The 22,969-nt window shown below is 39.4% G+C and overlaps 1 protein-coding gene across 3 annotated transcripts in view; it reads right to left on the reverse strand.

Annotated features, from left to right (window-relative positions):
• The window catches only part of LOC122946462 (zinc finger protein 185-like), a 131,178-nt gene that overhangs the window by 57,126 nt on the left and 51,083 nt on the right, over positions 1-22,969 (reverse strand). For all 3 annotated transcript variants that reach the window (XM_044306123.1, XM_044306122.1, XM_044306121.1), the window contains exons 6-11: positions 21,516-21,539; positions 20,109-20,174; positions 18,760-18,846; positions 17,572-17,652; positions 14,913-14,996; positions 28-69 (exon numbers count right to left, since the gene is read on the reverse strand). In XM_044306123.1, coding sequence (XP_044162058.1) covers positions 28-69; positions 14,913-14,996; positions 17,572-17,652; positions 18,760-18,846; positions 20,109-20,174; positions 21,516-21,539 — 384 coding nt within the window. The remainder of the gene's footprint in view (positions 1-27; positions 70-14,912; positions 14,997-17,571; positions 17,653-18,759; positions 18,847-20,108; positions 20,175-21,515; positions 21,540-22,969) is intronic.

The raw sequence follows: 22,969 nt of genomic DNA on the forward strand, positions 1-22,969 counted from the left end.
AGAAAACATTACACAACGAAATCTCACCTTTGTGCCACAAAAGGAGATGGTGAATCATATGTCCCAATTCTGAAATACAATATGACAATATTTTAAATTCATTTCATCATTGATGAATCATCATCTCTTGTGCCCCTTATTGGATGGCTGCCCTATAGGTCAACGTCACGTTCTTCAAACAGGCTTTGGGATATTGATTGGGATTTTTTTTGTAAGAAAAAGACACCTATACGTAGTCAGCTGTTTTTGGGTTATTGCGCCTCATCAGCACAATTTCCAAGACTGCTTCTGACACTGCCGTCTCACCCTCGCTAGTCTCACACCGCCGTTATTAGATCCGGCAGAGGATGGCCTGCCGGAACTCTCTGGGTCCGGCATTGCCAGATGTTACTGGAGTGGTCGCCGACTTGCAGCGGTTTTTCTCCGGCTCAATCACTGCATATTTTCTGGGTGACGGCCGGATTTCCGCTGGACCGTATTATAGTCAATGAAGCCGAGGGCCATTCCGGTGATATATGGAGAGAGCTACAGAGAGCTCCACAGACTGTTCTCTGCCAGAACTACTAAACGGCAGTGTGAAAGAGGCCTTGGAGTACCCCTTTATTAATGCTTCTGAGAATATAGATGTAGTGGCTGTTACTGAGACGTGGTTCAAGGGGAGTAATGACTGGGATATATCAATACCAGGGTTCTCTCTATACAGGAAAGACAGAGAAGGCAAGAAGGGGGGAGGGGTGGCCCTGTATGTGAAAGACAGCATAAAATCAAATTTGATACAAGTTAGCGAGAACAATTTAGAGTCAGTTTGGGTTACCTTGCAGCTTGATAATCATAAGGTAACTCGTGTAGGTGTGATATATAGACCACCTAGCCAAGTCAAAGAATTAGATGACCTACTAGTTGAGGAAATAGCTAAAATGACATTAAAGGGGGAAGTTATCATTATGGGAGACTTCAATCTTCCTGATGTAAACTGGAAAACCAAAATAGCTAGTTCTGCTAGGAGTACAGATATTCTAAATTCCCTACTGGGATTATCTTTACAACAAGTAGTTGAGGAGCCAACCCGGAAGGAGGCCATTTTAGATTTAGTATTCACAACAGGGGAATTTGGTATCTGATATTACTGTAGGGGAAAGCTTGGGATCTAGTGATCACCAGTCAGTGTGGTTTACTATAAGTACAGTGACTGAGTCACACCACACAAAAACAAAAGTTTTAGATTTTAGAAAAACTGACTTTTCTAAAATTAGATTAGTATACGAGTCCGTATCAGATTGGAACTGTTTTATTGGAGTCCAGGAGAAATGGGACTACTTAAAAGAGGCACTATTGAAGGCAACAGAAAATTGCATTAGGCTTGTCAGTAAAAGCAAAAAAAGGAAAAGACCACTGTGGTACTCAGCAGAAGTGGCCAAAATCATTAAAAACAAAAATATAGCATTTAGGAATCATAAAAAAAAAAAAAACGAGGATGACAGACAAATTTACAAGATTAGGCAGAGAGAGGCCAAACAAGTTATAAGAGCTTCTAAAGCACAGGCAGAAGAGAAATTATCTCAGTCAGGGAAAAAAGGCGATAAGGCATTCTTCAGATACATAAATTAAAAAAGGAAACTAAAACAAGGAATTACAAAATTAAAAACAAAAGAAGGAAGGTATATGGAAGAAGATAAAGAACTAGCTGACTGCCTCAATCAATACTTCTGTTCAGTCTTTACGAAGGAAAATGAAGGAAAAGGATCTCAGTTAGGAAAGAAGACTAATGAATCTTTTGATGCATGTGTCTTTACAGAGGAAGAGGTTCTAAGTCAGCTGTCTAAAATCAATACAAATAAGTCACAGGGGCCTGATGGGATACACCCAAAGCTATTAAAAGAGCTCAGCGGTGAACTAGCAAAACCATTAACAGATTTATTTAACCAATCACTGGCAACAGGAGTCGTCCCAGAAGATTGGAAATTAGAAAATGTTGTGCCGATTCACAAGAAAGGTAGTAGGGAGGAATCGGGCAACTATAGACCAGTAAGCCTGACATCAATAGTGGGAAATTAATGGAAACCATACTTAAGGAGAGGATTGTGGAACATCTAAAATCCCATGGATTGAAAGATGAAAAACAGCATGGGTTTACTTCAGGGAGATCATGTCAAACTAATCTTATTGATTTTTTTGATTGGGTGACTAAAATAATAGATGGAGGAGGTGCAGTAGACATCGCTTATCTAGACTTCAGTAAGGCTTTCGATACTGTCCCACACAGAAGGCTTATCAATAAATTGCAGTCTTTGGGCTTGGACTCCCATATTGTTGAATGGATTAGGCAGTGACTGAGGGACAGGCAACAGAGGGTTGTAGTCAATGGAGTATATTCAGACCAAGGTCTTGTTACCAGTGGGGTACCTCAGGGATCTGTTCTGGGACCCATATTGTTTAATATCTTTATCAGCGAAATTGCAGAAGGCCTCGATGGTAAGGTGTGTCTTTTTGCTGATGACACAAAGATTTGTAACAGGGTTGATGTTCCCGGAGGGATACACCAAATGGAAAAGGATTTAGGAAAACTAGAGGAATTGTCAAAAATCTGGCAACTAAAATTCAATGTGGATAAGTGCAAAATAATGCACCTGGGACGTAAAAACCCAAGAGCAGAATATAAAATCAGTGATACAGTCCTAACCTTATTATCTGAGGAATGGGATTTAGGGGTCATTATTTCAGAAGACTTAAAGGTAGTAGGAAATGCTAGCAGAATGCTTGGGTGTATAGGGAGAGGCATTACTAGTAGAAAGAAGGAGGCGCTCATGCCGCTCTACAGAACACTGGTGAGACCTCACTTGGAGTATTGTGCTCAGTACTGGAGACCATATCTCCAGAAGGACATTGATACTTTGGAGAGAGTTCAGAGAAGAGCTACTAAACTGGTACATGGATTGCAGGATAAAACTTACCAGGAAAGATTAAAGGACCTTAACATGTATAGCTTGGAAGAAAGATGAGACAGAGGGAATATGATAGAAACGTTTAAATACATAAAGGGAATCAACAAGGTAAAAGAGGAGAGAATATTTAAAAGAAGAAAAACTGCTACAAGAGGACATAGTTTTAAATTAGAGCGGCAAAGGTTTAAAAGTAATATAAGGAAGTATTACTTTACTGAGAGAGTAGTGGATGCATGGAATAGCCTTCCTGCAGAATTTGTCAGAACTATTGAGTATGAATAAAGTCCATAATTATAAGGCCTATATAAGTGAATGGACATGAGCCTAAGGGACAACCATTTTGTCTTATTTTAAGGCAGAGTGAATTCAGGATTTTTTTTTACTCTGAAATTGCTAACCTAAGGTTTACGATATATACCAAAGTGTTTACCTAAGTCTGTTTTGTGAGAAGGAGATGTCCCAAGGTCTAATGAAATGTGATGGCCTAGATAAGACAATGTATTTGAATTCTGATGATTTTAGTAAATAGAAAGACTCTAATCTTTCTTTGTGATTTTTATATTAATCAATATAGGAGTAGATTGATTTTATATAATCAATTTTAATAGGTGTGCTGAATATATAGTATATATATAAGAGTATAGTCCTCATAGATATATTCAATTGTAAGATTAGAAATGAGGTATAAACTCCTCTGTCATGTTTAGAATCTGTCTCAGTGGAACACACAAATTAATTATTTCTTTCCTGGAATGGATGTGGACACAGGTAATCATGAACAAACCCTGTCTCATCCAAGAACAATGAATTGAGATAGCCATATTTATTTTGATTTAATCAAGTCTGGTCAAAAGACTTAAGGATACACAAGTTAGTTGACCAAGTATAAAACTCATTGTCTCTTTAAGATCTTCTCAAGGTTTGTCTGAAACCTTAGATTACATGTTAGTGCTATTATATATGAATAAGAGAAATAAATGAATGCTTCGATTTTTTTTTGTATGGAATACTAGTGCCATCTAGTGTTAGGGTAACAAAGATCTAGGGTATATTTTTCCCTAGAGGGAGGTTCTATTAATTATAAAGTGAGGTCACTAGTTAATGATAAAACTTGGCCAAGCCCTTTCTAAGATAGGATAAAAAGATGGTATGGGCTGACAGAAGGGATCGATCTGGCTCTCTCTCTGAACATCATCTTGACCATCTTGCCAGTCATTGGAGGCAGCCATCTTAGAACCATTGAAACTGATTCCTGCTAGCTGACATTTTGGTATAGTATAACCTTACCTATATTTTATAGGATAATTAATTAATATAATACATATCTATAGATATATTCAATTAACCATACTTTGTGTATAGTATCTGTTTTGGAATAAGATTGGGGTGTACCTGCAGCATCATCCTGAAAATTAATCCAATACAGGGAGATTAAAAATATACTAGTGAAAACACGGTATTATCTCCAAGGAACTGAATTCAGTTCTAGACCAGTATGGTTGATAATATATATATATTTATATAGATAAAAGATAAACCAGATTTGGGTTTAATCGGACATTTGTCGGCTGAGAGAAATCAAGTATTAAATTGACTTTTAAAATAAGTGAGGGGTATTATTATAAGAAGGCATAATTGTGTATATATATATATATATGTTCTCAATTATTTTTGTCTTTACCACTATTTTGCATATCATTGAGTGAATTTTATTACCGCCAATTTTATTATATATATTATTTTGCACTATAAATTGTATTAATAAATTACATATATATTTTGTCTGTAACTGGGTTTTGTCTTCAATTCAACGCAGATCACGAGCTTGTTTTAGCTTGATATTTATGATAATAAGTTAGAATCTCCTTTATTGCCGATTTTAATTTATTCACATAAATCATATAGACTGTCAATCGGAGACAGCATAAATATTCCGACATTAAATTGGAGGTCCCACCGAGATCTGCTTGTAATAGAAACAAAATTTTGGGGTGCAAAATATATATTTGATAAAGTTATTGTGGTACTTGTAGTGCAACAAGTAAAAAAATGTCTGATAACAATGGCGAGGCTAGCCAAGGCATGCAGGCTGCTGCTGCAGTGGTAAAGACTGATATGCATGATAGAAAGACTCAAGAATTAATTGAATATATTGTGTTGGGTCATATGCATGACAGGTTGGATATTAAGAGAGAGTTAAAGGATTGGAGGTTTGAATTGGAAAAGAGAGCTGTAGAATATGCAGATGATATCTGGTCTGATAAATCCCGATTTGCTGATTATCTCTGTCACATTTCCCAAGCTAAACATAAGAAAGATAAGGATTCATTAATCCTTCAATCTTGGCCTGAATTTGTATATTTAGTTATTGAAATAGCAAAGCAATTAGAAAAAGCAAAATATAAAAATGTTGAACAGGCATATGAAATTGATAAATTTCAAAAAGATTTATCTGAAATGGAAAATAAGGCGGCCATGGTTTCTGGTGAATTAGCACAATGGTCTGCTAAATTATCAGAATATAATGACAGAGACAGTCAACAGCAAGAAGTTATTAGGACTCTGGAATGGAAATTAAGTCAGGCTACTAATGAATTGTCTAAATGTCAATTGTCTATGGTGGATCTAGATGAGGAATGTAAAAGGTTGTATAAGGACAATAGAAATTTACAAACAGAATTAGATAACCGGGATCTTGACCCTCTTCAATTCAGACAGCCTAAGGATTCTAATAGAGTGCAGGTAAAATATTCCAGGGGGGAATTAGATGCAGAAAGTAAATATGACAACCCCTTTAATGGAGAAGAATTATTGGCTCTGAGAGAACATTCTCTTCCTAAATTAAGACCGATTTCACCTCCTAGGTCCTCTAAAAGTTCAGTACAGAGATCTTATCAACCCATGATAGACACTACTAAAGTGATCAAATTTCTCAAGGAAACTGTGGGTCAATTTGCAAAAAAGGGTTCACCCTCCATAATAAGTCATTTGGAAATATATGAGGAGGCCATGAAAACTTTACATTTAGAAAAGGACATACAGAAACTTGAATTTATTACCTGGGTTTTCGAACCAAAACACCGGTATTTCTTTAATTCCCTTAGAGATATGGGTAGGGATTCTTGGTCAGATGTGGTTGCAGAAATAAAAACTGAATTTGGTCCCTATAAGTCCGCTACTGCTGCAAGGAGGGCCTTATTTACCCTGAAATGTAGACATAATCAAAGTCCCAGGGAATTTTTGTCAGTCCTCAAAAATGCCTATAGTTTATCTGAAAAAGATCCCAATTTTGAAGGTAGTGAATTTATCCAGTTATTTTATGACTCTTTGCCCAATAAAATAAAATTTATTTTGGCCAGGGATTACCATCCCAGAAAGACTCTGGATTGGTTACTCACTGAGAGTACAACTCTGTACGCTGCAATACAAAATTGTGATGAGTCTCCTGATAGAAAATTTAAAAAAGCGAGTGAGGAAATAGCAGAAACTCACATAAAAAGAGATCAGGGAAAATTTGAAAGCCCTAAAAGAAGTTATGCTGATGTGTTAAAAACTCCTAGACCTTCCGAGCCAAATAAAATTCAGCCTAGGCCAGATGGGAATAAGGGTCCAAATGTTACTGAAAAGAACCCAAACCACCAGAAGGAGTTTAGAAATAGACGGTTCCCTCCTTTTCAAAGATATCAGAATAATTATTATAGGGGATATCAACGTAGGCCAGAAAGGGCTCAAAGTGGTTCTGAGTCAGATGGTTCTGGGAGATCACAATCATATCGGTACCAAAATCAATCTCCCAAAGGTTATGGGAGAAAGAGAAGTAACCTATATGATCGAATGGATCAAATCCAAGATCAGTTTGGTATGTTGATGCAGCGGATGGAGGAATTGTCTAAAACAATCACTGCTAACCCTAAAAATCCTTTTTTAGGGGTAACCCCTCCTGTAGAGAATCCTCCCCAAATATAAAGGGGGAGAAGCAGGTAAGTATGTCAAATGTTGCAGGGGTTGATGACTTAAATGTATGTAAAGTGGAGCAATCTAATATAATTGTCTTTCCCTTTAAAAAGAATTTAACCCTTACAAAGCCACGTGGCAAGGGGGAGGGGAAACCTGTTTGTTCTGTCTTACAGCACACAAAGTCTTCAGCTGCACAGAAGAAGACATGCGATCCTGCTCATAAAAGGAAGGAGGAGGAGTTGAGGACAAGTCTAACTGCTGAGCAGGAAAACCATTTCAATAATCATGCCAAATATCTTTGTTCCATACAGGAAATAGATAATAGATATTATATGAAAGTTGAATTATTTGATAATTTCTCGCCAATAATAGCCTTGATAGATACAGGTAGCCAAGCAACTTTATTATCTGTAAAATACTTCCAACAATTGCAGGATGTATCTTCTAACAGGTACAAGTTAAAAAGTTTTAATGCTAACCTGGTAAGTGTCTCAGGCAATGCCCTCAAGGTTTTAGGTAAAGCTTGGCTGGATTTTAAAGTAGGAAACAAAGTAATTAGCCATCCTACATTGATTGTGGATATGCCCATTGATAGATTAATTATTGGCATTGATTTCCTGAAAAGATTAAGTCCAGTTATTGATTTTATTAATAAGGTGATATGGTCTCAAGTGAGGATGCCCATTAATTATGAACAATCACAATCCTATCACAATAGGCGTAACTGCCATGTGATAGAGGAAAGGCCGGATTCCATTGAGGTACATTTCCGAAATAGCCAAGTCCCTGATGTCTCTTTCCTGCAAATCACTCCAAATTCCACTATAGGTGAACAGGAAGATAACACCATATGTGTGTCTCCTGAACGAGTAAAAGATGTCTGTTTGGAAGGGGATGTTCTTACAATCCACCTACACCCAGAAACTACTGACCCTATTGGGTTTAATGGTCACGAACAATTCCTAGTGGGAATGGAAAAGGTGGATGATGAGATGTTCTTCCCAGTACAGGTGAATGACTTAGGAAGAACTAAGAGGGCTAAATTGGATTTGCGCCATGAAAACAGTTATATTAGTAGGGATCTACTAAATCAAGTGGCCAATTCTAAAGTGATTCGATATCCAAATCCACAAGATAATTGGATACATGACTTAGATAATGATTCTGATGATCATAATATAATTGCAAAATGTATATTAACCATTTCTATTGCAGGAAAATCGGCTACTCATTTATTCCTGGTGCTTGATGAACCCAGATATCCTATGTACATTGGCAACGATATTTTACATCGTTTTGCTATCCATGTGGATATAGTGAATTCCACATTGTGGACAAGATTAAAAGGGAATCCTGAAGGTTTTATGGATGAACATGAAGCACTCAAGTCATCCCAGATACTGCCTTATGCAGTCAGTGTATTAGTGCCACGAGATATAATCATCCCTCCAGGTACTAATAATTTCCTGTTACCCATTCAGGTGTCAAAAGGCCAAAAATTAAAGAATGTTGATGCATTGATATGCCTATCAAACAGAATGCAACAATTAGGTATTTCAGTAAATCATACCCCTATGGTGAATTTACAAACCTTTAAAACCCAAATAATTGTGAATAATGGTATGCCAAATGAAGTTCATTTGTCTAAAGACACTATCATTGGTATGGCATTAGATTCAGATTATTATACTTTTGGGTTTCAGAATATAATTATTGGCCTAATACCTGAATCGTATCTAACAGAAGAACAATTGGTTGAACAAACATTTTATTCTTCTCCTGAAGGATTGTTCACCATTAGTTCAGCATATCCTTTTAATCTTGAAGAAGGTACCTGTAAGGTAGAGGAATCCTCTCTTACCTTTGATCATACAATCAATGAGCAGGAAGCCCAGGAATATCATGAGTTTGCTGAAAAAGCAGGTAAGTCAAATCATGACCTCACTGACAGATTGGAGGAAACCTATGAAATAGGTCAACCAGAAGTTTTTCCAGGGTTTATGGAAATGGTCCAGCAACAAATCTCATTAGCTGATGGATGCTCCAATGACCCAGAGCGACAACAACTAAAGGAAGTTCTCTTAGAATTCAAGGATATCTTTGCTAAAGATTCCTTTGATTGTGGTCTGACTGACATACACATTGCCAGGATCCAGACTGATCCTGAGGCACCTCCCGTTTATATCAAGCAATATCGTCTTCCACTAGCTTGTTACGACTCGCTAGCGGAAATAATCCAAAATCTCAAGGAGAGAGGTATTATAAGACCAGTGCACAGTTCTTATAACAATCCTATTCTTGGAATTCTTAAACCGAATGGTCAATGGCGTTTATGTGCTGATCTCCGTCAGCTAAATAAACGTATATATATGTCCGGCTGGCCCGTGCCATATATAGACCAATGCTTGGTACAAATGCAAGGCGCCAGGATCTTTACCACCTTAGATTGCGCTCAGGGATATTGGACCATCAAAGTGAGCCCTGAAGATCAATACAAATTAGCCTTTACTTTTGGTAAAGAACAGTTTGCCTGGACTAGACTACCGTTTGGGTACATAAATTCAGGTCATGAATTTGCTGTATTTTTACATAAGGCTATGCCTGATGCCACAGAAAGAGGAAATTTAACTTATGTAGATGACATTTTGATGAAAAGTACTTCATTTGACCAGCATATTCAAGAAATTAGGCATGTACTGAATCAGTTGAAAGAGGCAGGTGTGAAAATTTCTTTACAGAAAGCCCAGTGGTGTCGAACTAAGGTAAATTTCCTTGGACATGAGGTTACCTGTGAAGGCCTGAATCCCCAGAAGAAAAAGGTGGAGGCTGTTATGAAATCTAAAACGCCTACCAACATTAGTGAATTAAGATCATTTCTGGGTATGATGAATTACTCCCGTAAATTCATTGATAACTATGCTGAGATTAGTAAACCATTGCTGACATTGTTAAAGAAAGGTGTACCCTGGACATGGGGGGAGGATCAGGAACAAGCTATGTCTGAGCTTAAAAGGAGACTCACCCAAGCCCCATGTCTAGCTTATCCCGAGGGGGGTAAACCCTTTTATCTGGAAACTGGTTTTACAAATCTTAGTATTAGTGCTGTCCTATGCCAAAAACAAGATAAATTGCATAAAGTTATAGCTTATGCAAGTAAATCACTGTCACCAGTAGAAATAAAGTTTAGCAACTGTGAAAAAGCTTTACTAGCCACAGTCTGGGCGCTTCAAAACTTTAGAAGTTTTGTACAGGGTGAGAAAATCATTGTTGAAACGGCCCATCAACCCCTACAATATCTACAGAGTGATAAAATTAGGGATGGTAACTTGTCTAACAGCAGGATCACTGCTTGGACCTTGTCTTTACAAGGATGGCCGTTGGAAGTTCGGTATAAGCAAAATAAAAAGTGTCCAGTAGCCCAAGGACTTGCTGAATTGCATAATTGCGCGGCTAATTCTCAAACGGAAGAACTGATAGATGATTTTCTAGAGGAACAAAAATCTTCCCCTTACAAAGTGTATGAAGACGACTATTGCTCTCTACTCCCCTGTGCGTACATAGATGGTTGTGCTTACCATGCCATTGTAGGGGATGAAAGAAAACTAGTGGCAGGAATTGGAATTACGTGGATAGATGGGTGCCCGAGTATTTCAATAGGTTATAGTATTGGTGCTAAGAGTAGCCAGGTAGCCGAATTAGCAGCTGTCTACCAAACCGTTAAAATTGCTATAGAGCACAATCTAAAGGAATTCGTCATTGTTACTGATTCAAATTATGTGCGGAACAGCTTTGTAGAATATATGCCCACATGGAAGAGGAGTCATATGTTACGGTCCAATAACAAACCAGTGAAACACGCCAAGTTGTTTTGTGCCATAGATGAGCTAGTCCGACATAATGATCTAACCATTTATTGGAAAAAGACTAAAGGTCATTCCAAAACCCAAAATAAAGATAAAGAGGGTAACGACCTAGCTGATAAACTAGCTAAACAAGGAGCCATAAGTGGTGATCATGTGAATATAGATCATTTACTAGAGATGATTCCCATTGACGCTATCACTAGACAACAGGCTAAGGCCCAAACTGAAAATAGTATAGTTCAATGGAGCCAAGAATCTTCTAGTGAGGATCTGATTAAAAGCCAGAAGGAAGATGTTATATTGGGAATCTTCTATAAACATATTGAGGATCCTAATAATAATCCCATATCGGAGGATAATTATACCCAAAAAGAAGACCTCCGATTACTTATGAAATCCAAATCCCAATTTAGTATTCAGGATGGGTTATTAATGAGAACCTCTAAAAATGGTATTCAGCAGTGGGTAGTTCCTACTACATTTAGAGGTTTAATGTTACAGCATGCCCATGATGCACCTACAGCTGGTCATCGTGGAGAAAAGATTACATATGAGTCACTACGTGATTATGCCTACTGGCCTCATATGTTAAAGGATGTCCAAAGTTATTGTCAAGGTTGTTTGGTATGTGCGCAATTTCAACCGCAAGGTCCTAAACATCGTGCTCCACTTCAGAAGAAAGGTTTTTCATTACCATGGTCTGACATCCAAATTGATTTTATTGGTCCTGTTACCCGGTCATCCCGAGGAAATAAATACATGTTAACCGTCACTTGTGTGTTTACAAAATGGGTAGAGTGTCTACCGGCCCGCAATAACACAGCCGAGACCTGTGCATTTTTGTTGATTAACCATGTATTTTCCAGATTTGGGTTACCATTAAGGATTGATTCAGATCGTGGATCACACTTTGTAAGTGAGGTAATGGCGAAGATGTGGAAGATGTTGGGTGTGAAGAGAAAATTACACATTGCTTATCGTCCAACATCTAGCGGATCCGTTGAGCGCTATAACCAGTCTATTGTCAACATCCTTAAGAAATATGTTAAGGAGTCGGGTAAAGACTGGGATATAAGGTTACCATTAATACTCATGGCCATTAGAGCTACTCCAAGTACGGCTACCCAGATGTCACCTTTTGAGCTGATGACAGGAAGAAGAATGGTACTTCCTCAACATCTGTTGTATCGCACATCAGATCATAACCTGATCAATGCAGCCACGACACATCAGTATGTGGAGGACCTTCGTAAGTATCTTCAACACGCGTTTGCTTTCGCGCAGAAGAATCTTGAGAAAGCCGCCGTAAGTAACAAAACTTATTATGACTTGAAAACGACCAAAAAGGAATATGAGGTAGGAGATAGAGTGTATCTCTATAACTTTGCCCGGGATCGGGTAAAAGAAAGAAAATTTCTCCCATCATGGAAAGGTCCGTATGATGTAATTGATAAAATATCACCTGTAGTTTATAAGGTGAAAATTAATACCAAAGATGGTTTCATCGAGAAATGGGTCCATGTAAATCAATTGCGAGTATGTCATCCAAGATCAGAACTGAGAATCATAGAAGATGACGCTGAATAAGAGAATGAATAAGGATGCGTTAATCTGATTTCTCTCAGTTCACAGATGTTCCAATTCTGGGGTTTCCATATAAAGCATTTTACATAGCAACGCTAGGGAAACTGTATATCTCAAAAGAAAAAAATAAATAAATATATATATATATATATATACTGTATTCATACTTTCATTTTCCTTTATAGAAAAAGGACGGGCGGAACCAGACGTGATTCCTGGCGATGATGATGACAACAAAGATACAGATATCGTGCAGATGGTGTTGATGCAAGAGGTCCAATTAAAGACGGAACTAATCATCAACCCGAATCTACAGTCGTGTTTCAGATGTCCCAGGATTGTGAATGATGGCTAGGAAGATTATATTTCAAGAATCTTTGCGAAACTGGATCCAAGGACATTCATTGGATGAAGATACCGGATATCACCATTTTAGCTTGGGAAAGGAACCAAATTGGTACATTATGCATGAGAACAAAGTCACAGCAATAATGGCATGATTGGTGCCAAGTTTTGCATTTTTCTCACATGCTAAAACCATTGGACACAGAATCTCTGTGATAATATACTTTTCCAGGATTGACGTTATGATGCGATAAAAGACTCAGATACAATATTGATGAACATGAAAATTCTTCCGACCTTCTCCCAGTTAGGTCTTAAGGGGATCCTTGACTAACGTGGGAAGAAGGGGGGGGATTTGTCAGAACTATTGAGTATGAATAAAGTCCATAATTATAAGGCCTATATAAGTGAATGGACATGAGCCTAAGGGACAACCATTTTGTCTTATTTTAAGGCAGAGTGAATTCAGGATTTTTTTTTACTCTGAAATTGCTAACCTAAGGTTTACGATATATACCAAAGTGTTTACCTAAGTCTGTTTTGTGAGAAGGAGATGTCCCAAGGTCTAATGAAATGTGATGGCCTAGATAAGACAATGTATTTGAATTCTGATGATTTTAGTAAATAGAAAGACTCTAATCTTTCTTTGTGATTTTTATATTAATCAATATAGGAGTAGATTGATTTTATATAATCAATTTTAATAGGTGTGCTGAATATATAGTATATATATAAGAGTATAGTCCTCATAGATATATTCAATTGTAAGATTAGAAATGAGGTATAAACTCCTCTGTCATGTTTAGAATCTGTCTCAGTGGAACACACAAATTAATTATTTCTTTCCTGGAATGGATGTGGACACAGGTAATCATGAACAAACCCTGTCTCATCCAAGAACAATGAATTGAGATAGCCATATTTATTTTGATTTAATCAAGTCTGGTCAAAAGACTTAAGGATACACAAGTTAGTTGACCAAGTATAAAACTCATTGTCTCTTTAAGATCTTCTCAAGGTTTGTCTGAAACCTTAGATTACATGTTAGTGCTATTATATATGAATAAGAGAAATAAATGAATGCTTCGATTTTTTTTGTATGGAATACTAGTGCCATCTAGTGTTAGGGTAACAAAGATCTAGGGTATATTTTTCCCTAGAGGGAGGTTCTATTAATTATAAAGTGAGGTCACTAGTTAATGATAAAACTTGGCCAAGCCCTTTCTAAGATAGGATAAAAAGATGGTATGGGCTGACAGAAGGGATCGATCTGGCTCTCTCTCTGAACATCATCTTGACCATCTTGCCAGTCATTGGAGGCAGCCATCTTAGAACCATTGAAACTGATTCCTGCTAGCTGACATTTTGGTATAGTATAACCTTACCTATATTTTATAGGATAATTAATTAATATAATACATATCTATAGATATATTCAATTAACCATACTTTGTGTATAGTATCTGTTTTGGAATAAGATTGGGGTGTACCTGCAGCATCATCCTGAAAATTAATCCAATACAGGGAGATTAAAAATATACTAGTGAAAACACGGTATTATCTCCAAGGAACTGAATTCAGTTCTAGACCAGTATGGTTGATAATATATATATATTTATATAGATAAAAGATAAACCAGATTTGGGTTTAATCGGACATTTGTCGGCTGAGAGAAATCAAGTATTAAATTGACTTTTAAAATAAGTGAGGGGTATTATTATAAGAAGGCATAATTGTGTATATATATATATATATGTTCTCAATTATTTTTGTCTTTACCACTATTTTGCATATCATTGAGTGAATTTTATTACCGCCAATTTTATTATATATATTATTTTGCACTATAAATTGTATTAATAAATTACATATATATTTTGTCTGTAACTGGGTTTTGTCTTCAATTCAACGCAGATCACGAGCTTGTTTTAGCTTGATATTTATGATAATAAGTTAGAATCTCCTTTATTGCCGATTTTAATTTATTCACATAAATCATATAGACTGTCAATCGGAGACAGCATAAATATTCCGACAAAGTGGTAGCTGGAAATACAATGAAGGAGCTTAAGCATGCATGGGATAGGCATAAGGCCATCCTTCATATAAGATAGGACCAGGGGCTATTCATAGTATTTAGTATATTGGGCAGACTAGATGGGCCAAATGGTTCTTATCTGCCGACACATTCTATGTTTCTATGTTTCAGACAGGAGCTTACCCGCTGTTTCTTTTAGCTGCAGATATGACATAGGAGCGATCTCTGGGTGATGTGTTTCTTAATACACTGCTGGCTTGTTCGGTCCTACAATAGACAACATGGAATTACCATCATTATTATTTTGTATGTTCCGTTTTCGTTTAAAGGGGTTGGCCCATGTCAGACATTAATGGCATATCGCTAGGATATATCATGAATTTCAGAAGTGGGACCCCAAACTGAAGGAGAACACACTGTGCTTGCGCTGCAGACTCTCCAATCATTGCTATGGGAGTTCTGAAAAGAGCCTAGTGTGTCCATTTAAAGAGGGTGTCTCATCTCAGACATTGGTGGTATATCGCTAGGATATGGCACCAATATCAGATAGTTGTGGGTCCCAACTCTGAGACCTGATCCTATCTCCAGAACAGGACCCCCAAAGAGAACGGAGAGCAGCCGCGCATGACAATCAAGTCTTTATGTTAAACATCTTCTATAAGAACTGTAGTGGAGTTTTTGAATTTTCCATGTCACAATGTTGTTAAAAAATTCTGAAATCCTGCAGTTACCCTTGTGCTCACTAATAGAGTTGAGCTAAGGGAGCTTCAGATGCTTCATCCGAAGTCGCTTTGTTCAAAACTTCGGAATGGTACGCACGTGACTTCAGTAGTTGATTTTTAAAGTGGAAAACCACTTTAAAACTTGAAACCGAACTTGGCTTCAGTTCCGAGGTACTAGTCGGGACCGAAGCCGAGTTCGCTTTCAAGTTTTAAAGTGGTTTACCACTTTAAAAATCAACCACCGAAGTTAGTCAACGAAGTCACGTGTGACTTCGCGAATAACTGACTTCGGCTCATCGGAGCCCATACATTCTAATACTGAACGGAGATGGATCTTCATACAGTATTAGGGTCCATTCACACGTCCGCAAAAGGGTCCGCACCCTTTACGCAATTTTGCGGAAGGGGTGCGGACCCATTCATTCTCTATGGGCCCGGACGTGAAGCGGAGAGCACACTATGTGCTTTCCGCTTCCACATTTGCGGAGCGTGGCCCCGAACTTCCAGTCCGCAGCTCCGCAAAAGATAGAACATGTCTCCCTCCCTGCACAATGAACTCTGCACAGGTCACCAAGTATTGCCATAGAAACATGAAACATCTCCACACTACAGGTTCTTATGGTCCATGTGGCTCCTGAATGCCGTTAACAGCAGCTTGGGCGAGAGGGCTGCCCGTCTGATCATGTTATGTACAGAAACAGAAAAAAAGAATAAAAATATCTACCTTGAGAAAATAAAAAACTGAATAGAAAAAAAGAGTATGTTTTATGATCTGGATAAGAGAAAATAGCAGGCAACACCACCTTCTGGATGAATGTGAAACACTCAAACGAAAATTCAACACTTTATTAGTGCAAGATATCACACAATATAAAACAATATATAAAATCACTTAATCTATAAAAACACAATATAAGCAAAATAAAGTCCATACAAATGAAGTAAAAAGAGATGCATAAACTAAAATGTCACTAAAAAACCAAAGTTGGAGGTATTCAACGGTGGCACTCTCAATTTAGTGCAGATTCTGATATATACAGTTTCCTGAGTTATGTTGCAGTAGTTGTATAGCAATATTCAGCTGTGATAGATAGTAGAACATAGAAAAACACTCCACTTCTCTCATAAGCTGCCCATTAGCGTCTGCATAAATGGCTGCCAAACTGAGTCAAACTGTCTCTATGAGACTCTTACCACTCTGTGATGTTGGCTGCGTTGGTATATCAGCAAATTCGCTGGATGTTATACTTGCATGAAGCGGTGAACAGTGTGGTTTTTCTATGTTCTACTATCTATCACAGCTGAATATTGCTATACAACTACTGCAACATAACTCAGGAAACTGTATATATCAGAATCTGCACTAAATTGAGAGTGCCACCGTTGAATACCTCCAACTTTGTTTTTTTAGTGACATTTTAGTTTATGCATCTCTTTTTACTTCATTTATATGGACTTTATTTTGCTTATATTGTGTTTTTATAGATTAAGTGATTTTATATATGGTTTTATATTGTGTGATATCTTGCACTAATAAAGTGTTGAATTTTCGTTTGAGTGTTTCACATTCATCCAGAAGGTGGTGTTGCCTGCTATTTTCTCTTATCCATTACTCACTCCCAACTGGGTGGGTGACCCAGTGAGCAGTGAACCCACCGCTATCCGTCCATTTAAGTGTTGAGCCTCCCTACCTTGACATGTTTTATGATCTGGTTTTAATTAGTTGAAAAGGTGACATATTCAATGTCCTACATCACAGATAGGCGGTTTTGTACTAATGACCTCCCTTTCCTCGTCAGAATAGAGTGCTGCTGCAAACAGTGGCTCTGGGTCTGTTGGATTAGGTGTGACCATTTATTACATACACAATATGGTCTTAATTAAAAGTTTGAACAGCTTCCATGAAGGTCTATGTGTATCCATGGTAACAGACTACAAACAATCCCTGTGCAGTCTGATCCTAAAGTCATATTGTCTTCCACCTGTCGCCTATTTCTTGCTAACCTATGTTACTATTGAAAAATGCATTCTAGTTCGAATCGACGATACAAACGTGCAAATGATATATAGAGATGATACAGTAAGGAATCTGTATGCAGGATTCTAGAAGAGATAGTTACCTCGTGACTTGTTCCTGTTGAGTAGTAGGTGCCTCATCGTCTGACAGATCTGTAGATCTGTTCCTTACATTATACGGTGCCCTGGACAAAATAGCAGAATCAGTACCGCAATTACGGTAAAACCCCAGCCACTAAAGCACAGCGCCTGACACTATCCTGCTCCATATCACAGTGCCTCGTGCAGCCCAGAACTGGTATGTCTGCACCCTTTATGTACATTGGCAAATATCATGACCCTTTGTGATTTGATTTCAAGACAGTTTCTCAGAAAAACAGGGCTGTTGTCTGGTATGCAGCAAAGCAGGATGTATTAAAGGGGTGGTGCCACGCAGGATGTATTAAAGGGGTTGTGCCGCCCCGCCTGCGAGGGCTTACAATCTGCAAGAAAACAGGGAAGAAGGCTGTAGATGAGGTGAGATATTCTCTTCACTTCACTATCATCCCACCCTCTCTGGTGTGTAATCTGTATAGTAGTGTTCACGTCCGCCTACTGAGGTGGACGCACATGCTCAGTTCCATTCTTTAACTGCCACCATCCATATCTACTGACAGTTCTGACAGTTAGGCCCCATTCACACATCCGCAATTCTGTTCCGCATTTTGCGGAACGGAATTGCGGACCCATTCATTTCCGGAAATGAGGAAATGTCCTATTCTTGTCCACAATTGTGGACAAGATTAGGCATTTTCTATTAAGTGCCGGCGATGTGCGGTCCGCAAAATGCGGAACGCACATTGCCGGTGTCCGTGTTTTGCAGATCCGTGGAAAACACTTACGGACGTGTGAATGGACCCTTACAGGGAGAAAGCTGCAACTGAAAGGACACGGTTCCTGAGGAAGGACATGCCCTTGAGATCACTCCCCTGAGAAAGGACACACCCCCTGAGCTGGCAACCTAAGGAGAATGTAGTAGAGCAACTGGAGCAATGAATGGGGAGATCTCTGGATCCATGTGAGGTGCAGGGCTGGTTCTTGAAACAGGCTGTCATGTACTATATGATGTCCGATTTTCATTATTAACAACAATCAGGGCATAACCCCTTTTAATTATAACTATATAACGTATATAATGCTAATGCCTGTAAAGTGCTGCAGAATATAGCAGCGCTATATAAGTTCATAAAATAAATAAAAAAAGATTTAAAAAAAAAATGATATATAAATATCTTAATAAGACATCTTCTTACAGTTTCTTGTATTCATCTGTGGACATCTTGTGGCCTGTAGCGGAGGGGACTCTCGGGAGGCTGTTTGATGTTCGAGGCTGGACTGCGCTGTAACGGAGATGTATACAGACATGGGGTACACTGCTGGGTTTTCTGTCTATAAGGGCTCATTCACACGAACGTGTGCTGCCCGTAGCCGTATTGCGGACCGCATTTGCGGATCCGCAATACATGGGCACCGTTCCGTGTGCATTCCGCATCACGGATGCGGACCCATTCACTTCAATGGGTCCGCAAATCCGGAGATGCGGAACGGATACACGAAACGGAACACTACGGAAGCACTACGATCCCCATGTGGCTGCAACACGGTCGGAGCCCGTGCATTGCGGACCGCAATGTGCGGTCGACAGCACGGTCATGGGCTGCACACGGTCATGTGAACAAGCCCTAAGGCCTCATGCACACAACAGTATGTATTTTGTGGTCCACAAAAAATGGACGTCCGTGTGCATTCCGTATTTTGCGGAACGTAACAGCTGGCCCCTAATAGAACAGTCCTATCCTTGTCCGTAATGCGGACAATAATAAGACATGTTCTATTTTTTTGCGGAGTGGAAATACCGACATACAGAAACGGAATGCACACGGAATACCTTCCGTTTTTTTTTTGCAAACCCATTGAAATGAATGGTTCTGTATACGGTCTGCAAAAAAAACAGAACGGACACGAAAAGAAAATACGTTTGTGTGCATGAGCCCTAAAGCACATCTTCGTTCAAAAGTCAAAAAAGCTATCAGTGTGATCCTATATTTGCTATGTCCGATAATCATACCCCTATACTCTTATCCTAGCAACTGGATTCTAGGAGGTAACTGAACTATAGCAGCCATGTTTGCATCTATCAAGTCATGTAGTCACAAAGTCAGTCAGGCTTCATGGAAATACACAGTCCCTGTTCTCTCTTGCCTCCCCTCTCCTTGGCTCTTTCTGTTAGGCTTTAAGGGGTTGTCTCACTTCAGCAAATGGCATTTATTATGTAGAAAAAGTTAATACAAGGCACCTACTAATGTATTGTGATTGTCCATATTGCCTCCTTTGCTGTCTGGATTCATTTTTTCACCACGTTATACACTGCTCGTGTCCATGGTTACGACCACCATGCAATCCAGCAGCGGTGGCCGTGCTTGCACAATTTCTCTACATGATAAATGCCATTTGCTGAGGTGAGACAACCCGTTTAATCACTCTGCCCTATTATGCATCTGTGTGCAAGCGACACGTTCTGCACCACAAACAGGGGCGGACACGGGAATCACACCGGTATTGTCAAAAGACATAAAACATATGTAGATAAAATAATCATTACCTCTTCTGGTATCCATTGAAGTTAGGTGGGCTCTTGACTTGTGAGACAGCATTGAATGGCTGACCCCTGCAGTAGAAAGACATGTTTGTACATGCTGGGAGTACATAGAACAAACCAGGTAAGAGTTAAGCGGTTGGCCACTTTTTGTGAGAGTTTTGGCAAAGGGAAACATACTTACCTGTCCCCTTGTGTTGGGTCCTGGCTCCATCACTCTCCGGCCTCATCTCCCTCACTCGGGCCACCCGCTGTCAACACATGCTTTGACAACGCTGCAGCCAATCACCGGCTGCAGTGGTCACCTGCTCCCCTTGCGTCACATGACCAACTGACACGATGAAACGGCAGCAGATCACAGCGATTGGCTGCAGCGGTGTCAAATCAGATGGTGACAGTGGGGAGCAAGGGAGCTGAGAACTCAGGGAGTGAAGGAGCTGGGAACCAGGTAAGTATGCTATCTTTAGCAGGTCTGCCTAGGATGCAGAGGTTTGCAAGAAGTTGGCCAAAAGACCCTTGCGCCACATAGGAAAACACCGGTATTTTAGAAAGTACATGGAGGTCAAGTTACACCTCTGGCTGGAGAGTAGGGGTTAGGTCAAGAATTTGGCATGGGGGTTGGGGTGGCGTTTCAATTTTTGCCTCAGGCAGCACAAAGGCTATGTGCTTCCCTGGCCACAAAGCACTGAGGGAAGGGGGGCCCAAGATAAACTCTTGCACAAGGGCCTATGAGCCTTTAGCTATGCCCCTGGGAGTACACTAAGGATGTCCATGACTATTACTGGTGGACAGGGGCGGACTGGGAACTTAAAGTGGGCCAGTTTTGTAGTTGGGTCCAAATTGATGGAAGGCAGGTCCAGCAATACCATATTGTGGCACATGATACCACCCCAACAGAGCCAAATACCACAGTCCAACACAAGATACTGCCAGCAGCACAAAATACATCCCCAAAAACTTCCACTGGCTGGCCATGAGGAAGGCCCATGCGGCCCCCTGGGCATTGGCTCACCGGGAAATTTCCCTGTAAGATCTATGGCCAATATGCCCCTACTGGTGGACCATACTCCACCAGTGAAATTGCCATTCTTGAGAAATTTGCTGGAAAGCCATAGAGAAGTTGAACTATGCTGAGGGACATTTACATAACGTTTGAGGACCAAAAAGTGAAGAAGGGTTCTTGGGGCTTTTGGTGACCTACAGCCACCTACCCCTGTCAAATGCAAGGGGCTGATGTCCTGTAGACAAGCCAAAAACATACCGTAACAGCACTTCTGTAATATACAGTAGAAGGTGACTATACACTGGTGCTTGATCACCTCTCATACACCAGCCTTTTGTAGGGAGCTTGGTATTCCCTCCATCTTACTTTGATATTATGTGTGACTTCACTTTTTAAAGAAAATAACTTACCTTATGATGTATGAAGTATTTGTCCTGCACAAAACAAGAAAACTCAATTACTAGAACAGTTAGACTAATATCCGGGATTGTGCGAGTGAGAGCAAGACGGCGGGAGAGGACCAGTCTCATTCTCAGAGTAGGTAAGTATTTTTATTTTTTTTAAATGTGCACACCACGGGCTTCATGACTCACAGGGGGGCACCTGACATGGCAGCAAATCCTTCACGGGGCCCCGGCCCCGGGGGCAAAAATATAAGGAAAAAAATTAACATATACAGATTGGGCAAAAAATGGAATATATACACAGGGGGCAAAATGGATATATACAGGGCTCCTGTATATATATTTATTTTGTCCCCTCTGTATATATTCCATTTTGCCCCCTCTATATATATCCATTCCCCCCCCTCTTTATAGATATTCCATTTTGCCCCCTGGGGGGTAAAATGGATATATATATACAGGGGGCAAAATGGTCTGGATATATATGTACAGGGGGCAAAATGGTCTGGATATATATACATGGGGCAAAATGGAATATATACAGAGGGGGCAAATAGATATATATACAGAGGGGGCAAAACTTATATAATTCAAACCTATAGTGGGCGAGGGGAGGGAGGGGGCCAGTTCAAAGTTTGCCCTGGGGCCCATAGAACTCTAGTTACGCCACTGACTGTGCCAAACCTTGATCCCCATATTCTGATTACTTGGGGAAGATCTATCAAGTACGATGCTTAAAGGGCATCTATCAGCAGTTTTTTACCTATGACACTGGTTGACCTGTTACATGTGCACTTGGCAGCTGAAGGCATCTGTGCTGGTCCCATGTTCATGTGTCTGCATTGCTGAGAAAAATTATGTTTTAATATATGCAAATGAATCTCTAGGAGCAACGGGGGCGTTGTCATTACACCTAGAGGTTCTGCTCTCTCTGCAACTGCTGAGCTCTCTGTACTTTGATTGACAGGACCAAGTGTGATGACATTTCCAGTGCCTGGATCTGTCAATCAAAGTGCAGAGGGTGTGGCAGTTGCAGAGAGAGCAGAGCCCCTAGGTGTAACGGTAACGCCCCCATTGCTTTTTAGAGGCTCATCTACATATATTGCTCTTAGAGGCTCATCTACATATATTGCTCTTAGAGGCTCATCTACATATATTAATACATCATGTTTCTCAGCAATGCAGGCACATATGGACATGGGACCAACACCGATGCCTTCAGCTGCCAATTGCACATGTAACAGGTCAGCCAGTGTCATAGGGACAGATCTGCTGACAGATTCCCTTTAATAAAATATGCGGTAAGATCTTAGGCTCTTCCTAGACGTATTTGCAGGTATAGCAACTTTATATAAAAAAATTAATCCGAATTGGATCTAAAAACAACGCAGTATTGAAAGATGGACCTTCAGATTAGAACATCAAATTAAATAAAACTGGTTTCTGCTAGGAAAATACGT

The sequence above is a fragment of the Bufo gargarizans genome, chromosome 9 (genome assembly GCF_014858855.1).
Source record: "Bufo gargarizans isolate SCDJY-AF-19 chromosome 9, ASM1485885v1, whole genome shotgun sequence".
Classification (NCBI taxonomy): Eukaryota; Metazoa; Chordata; class Amphibia; order Anura; family Bufonidae; genus Bufo; species Bufo gargarizans.